This window comes from Nicotiana tabacum, chromosome 2, assembly GCF_000715075.1.
Source record: "Nicotiana tabacum cultivar K326 chromosome 2, ASM71507v2, whole genome shotgun sequence".
NCBI classification, from domain to species: domain Eukaryota; kingdom Viridiplantae; phylum Streptophyta; class Magnoliopsida; order Solanales; family Solanaceae; genus Nicotiana; species Nicotiana tabacum.
In genome coordinates, this window is record NC_134081.1 from 106,847,942 (window position 1) to 106,852,619 (window position 4,678).

At 35.0% G+C, this 4,678-nt stretch overlaps 1 protein-coding gene across 1 annotated transcript; it reads right to left on the bottom strand.

Annotated features, from left to right (window-relative positions):
* Window positions 1–2,481: 2,481 nt before the first annotated feature.
* Window positions 2,482–4,281, bottom strand: LOC107761380 (protein FAR-RED IMPAIRED RESPONSE 1-like). Its single transcript, XM_075227884.1, has 5 exons — window positions 4,134–4,281; window positions 3,526–4,055; window positions 3,181–3,438; window positions 3,007–3,092; window positions 2,482–2,896 (listed from the first exon to the last, which is right to left on the bottom strand). The coding sequence occupies exons 1-5, from the start codon at window positions 4,279–4,281 to the stop codon at window positions 2,482–2,484; spliced, it is 1,437 nt and encodes a 478-aa protein (XP_075083985.1).
* Window positions 4,282–4,678: the final 397 nt, after the last annotated feature.

Sequence of the window (4,678 nt, forward strand, 5' to 3'; positions counted from 1 at the left end):
ATTTTTTGTGATGACAATGATTGGGGTGAAGTTGGTATTTCATTATTACTAACTGAGGGTGGAGGTTCAGGTTAGTTAAAGGAGCACACAGATTTTTGTTGGATTACTTAACTGTCGGCTGGACTGGAGGTTACCATAGAGTGTGACACGTTCTGATGTGTAGCATACCAAAATAAATGAATAAACAAGCAAATAAATTACTCCATCAGTTCACTTTTAATTGTCAGGTATTCAAAAAATAAATTTTTATTTTTACTTGTCACTTTTTGTATATTAAGAAAAAAATAATTTATTTTTTCTATTTTGCCTTTAGTATTAATTACTCATTTCAAATCCATTAATACTATACATCAATTAATATGAATATCGTAGTAAATTATGAATTTTATTTATTATTTCTAAATGACGTGTAAAGTAATAGTAGATAAATAAAAATGGGATTAACAAATGCCACACAAAGATACACACGGATTGGCTAGATTAATGAAAACCTCCAAACCACGGGAAAGGATCTTGAAAATAAAACCACATATATGTTGGAGTGACGTGCTTCCCAATGTCACACTGTTGACCATAATGTAAAACTTCTCTTTTTTCATTTGGAAAAATTCTTTTGGCCACATTGACCTAAATGGGGTCATTAAAGTAATTTTACGCCCCAATTAGGGTATTACCGATAATGCCCTTTTAGTTAATTTTGAATATTTCTCTCCCACCCATTTAATAGTTGTCTTCCCAATACATGAAAGATCTCAAAGGTTGCAAACCCTATTTCCCATAAACCTTTTAAATTTTTTTTTTTTTACGTATTTCCATCCCCCCCCTTTTTTTGGTAGTATACACCCATATAATTCGAAATTATTCATCTATATACATGTATTTAATTGTGCATTTCGTATATTTTTTAGTATAATAAGGTCTTCAAAGTCCTACTATTTAAACAAACCTAGATGGCCGAAACCCTACTTAAACAAACCCTAGATGGCCAAAAACACACTTAAACAAACCTTCATTTAAACTCCTATGTTCTTCTAAGTGTGAGTTAATATATTAAGGAATCAATAATGGTGTATTCGAAGAAGAATAGTGCTTCAAAAGTATATGTCGTATTTTCTGGTAAAAGGTCAGGAATATACTACTCATTGAGTGAATGTTCTCCTATGGTTATCGGGGTTAAGTGTAGCATCTTCCAATCTTTCAAGTCTCACGATGCGGCCATATCGGTGTTCGATGAATTTGAAAAATCTGCTGAACGTAAACAAAGACTCAAATATATGGTTTTTGTTATTTTTTGTGGTAAGAACCGGGAATATAATTTCATTTATTAAGGTCATACGTATATTGATAGCGACCATATAATTACGTTTACTGACAGTTCCACTAGTTAATTACATTGTTGCGCTTTATAATTATATTGAACGTTTATATATATAGTAGCCAATATATAATTTCATTCATTAAGGTCATACGTATATTGATAACGACAATATAATTCCATATTGTAGAATCTCAATATACTATATTTTATTGGTTAATCTTAATTATAATAAAAGAAAAACATGATAAAAAATTTTGACTAAAATTTCAAATAAAATATTTGGAGGGAAACAAATGGACTCTTAAAAATATGATTGGAGGGATATTAAAAGTTTTTGGGTCTTATAGAACTCCAAGTTTCAGCTATATACTTTATTGCTTATTATAGCTCCAAGTCTGGATCGGCATTGAGATCAAACAAGCTTGATTGCGATTGTGTAGCGTCAATTTGCTGCAATTTAAATTAAAAAAAACACAATAAGAAAAGAAAAGATATTATGTTTAAGTAATAAATGAAATGTAGTCGCAAAATTATACCTAATTCACACCTAGGGAACCATCATGCTCAATGTTTGTACCTCTGCCTTGCCTATTACCCCTACCCCTGCGTCCACCACTTCTACCGGCATCTCTACTACCATGATTGCCACTACCCCTGCTACCAATCCTGCCACTACCCCTGCCACCCCCTCTAACACCAGTTCTTGTGCCATTACTAGCTCCCAATACACCACGCGACTGTGAACATGTAAAGTAGTATTCAATTCTTCCTCTATATTGATGCAAACACGGCCTGCCACGTGAACGAGTGAACTGGGGATCTCGTAGAGTTGTGCCGTCAATTTCATCTGAGTTATCCTGGTTGAGGTTTGGCACGATCATTTCGTCGTCCCAATTTTGAAGATCATGCACCATCTTCTTCAAATTATGCTTAACATATTGAACCTTCACGCTAGTGCCCAGTGCTATATCACAAGCCATGTCAAAATACTTCAACATGCTCCTGTATATCTTGTACTCAGGAGTCATGTTTGGATAACCAACTTGATGGAACCGATTCAAGTGTGGCCTAATCGCTTCTCCACCTTGCCAGTATATACCTTTCATCAATTTTATCAATCTTCTTGTGCGACAAGATCTTGAGTATATGGTAATAAAGTATCCCTATAGACTCGAACCATTTGAAGCTGCAACTAAAATAATCGCCGATAGGTGTATATTCAACATTGTAGTCAACTGGATTTCCATTATTTTTTTTAAAATTGAAAAATCACTAACTATAAATTTCTCAACACCAGAGATAACTTGATGATCGTTGGGGCTGCTTACTTCACACTGATACAATTTTCTTAGTTGTGTCTTGAAAAATTCATACACTGTACGCGTATAACACTGAATTGCCTGCTCCTCCCACTTGAACATTGACTCACACACAATTTGAAAGCCCTTTGACCTGTATTTGGCTTCCAACTCTTTCTCATGCTTAAATCTTATAGCTAACTCATACTGGTTAACAAACATCTTAAGAGTACTTTGACGGGTAATATATTCATCAAAGAACGCATGCATCCCCTTACATCTTTGCGTAGATAGCATATCAGCCCAAAAATACACATCAAGGTACACAGGAACCCATTTTTCCTTCTCGGAGTAAAGCTTGTTGAACCATTCCTTGTATGCAAATTATACCTTGCAATATATTCTGTCCATTTTCTCTCAAAAACTTCAACAATAATGCTATCAAGGACCATAGATTTAAATTCTCCACGTACAAACTTTATAAGGACGAACACCACTTAAGTAAAGAGGCAACTTTGAAAATATATGTCAAATATAATACCTATGTATTGTATTTGGCATCACTTCAGTAATGGCTGGCTTAATGCTCTGACACTGATCAGTTATGATCGCATCTGGATGAACATTTCCTATGGCCTCAAGCCAAATTCTAAAAACCAATTTATAACTATCGATATCTTCATGAGACATGAGAGCATATCCCAGTAAGATGGACTGTCTATGGTGATTGATGCCAACAAATGTAGCACATGGCATATTATATCGATTCACAAGGTACGTCGTATCAAAGCATATCGCATCATAGAATTTCTCATACGCCGCCTTACAGTGTGAATGCACTCATACCACATTTCGCAACCTACCAATATTATCAACGTCTATTGAATAGAAAAACTCTCTATAATTTACCTGCATTTCACGAAAAAAGTTGAGCAGTGACTGTGCGTCCCCTTCTTGCATTTCAAAATTCCTACTCTTTAAAATAAAATTTCTACAATCCTTTGGAGTGCAACCCAAATTTTGCGATCCACCACGTTGAAGCTCAACAAGTCTAATATTCTTGGAGGGTCTAATGCCAGATCGATTGTGAGCTACAAGATCCCTCTTCAAAGAATCACAAACGGACCTATGTCCAGCCATCAGGCGCGATATGGAAGGGAGCAAATCATGGTTGTGATCATAAACGACCTTAGAGTCACGCCAACAACCAGAATCATCCAAAACAGCAACGACCCTAGCTTTACAATTGTTACTCTTGGTGGTAAAATTTATTTTACGAATCCTAGCCCTATCACAACAGTAAGTTACGTAGCTGGCAATGTCACCACCCTTCTTGTTGGAATTTCTTTTGACGACGGAGAATCCTTTCAATCGTGCATGTTCTTTGTAGAATGCAAACAAAGAATCTTTATCACTAAATTGCATTCCAGAGATTGGACCTACAACACATCCTCTTCAGAGAGTTTATTCTCCATTTCCCGATCAACATCACATAACTCTAACTCATTTCCTAAAACCTGCTCCCTCATCATTGTCAGCTTCTCCGTAATATTCTCCATCGGGTTCTTCATCATCATCATCTAAGTGCACATCATTGTTGAAACTACCATAAGAATCAACATCGGCCCATTCGTATTCATTCAATAAACTGTCGTCCGATGTCATCCTTAAAGATCTATACAACTCGTCCCTAACCCGATCAAACCTAGTTTGTTGGTTCATATTCATGGTTGTTGTATTTGTGTTATGTTCATTTGGATTCATATTTTCTTGCACCACCGAATTTTCTTGGTTTGAATCCATTTTTAGATAAGGAGAAAATGTCCACTTGACTTGGTTTGATATGAAGGAAGTATACTAAATCGTATACCGTATTTGTTTTTAAGAAAGGAAGAAAATATTATAATTTGTATACACACTAAATCGTATAATTTGTATAAACATAAAATACACATAAATACAAATATAATACACGAGACTCTTCAGCTACCAACATTTAATTTTCGCATACTTCAAAGCTTGGGATTTAATTTTGTGTTTTGGAGGAAAAAATGTAGGCTAA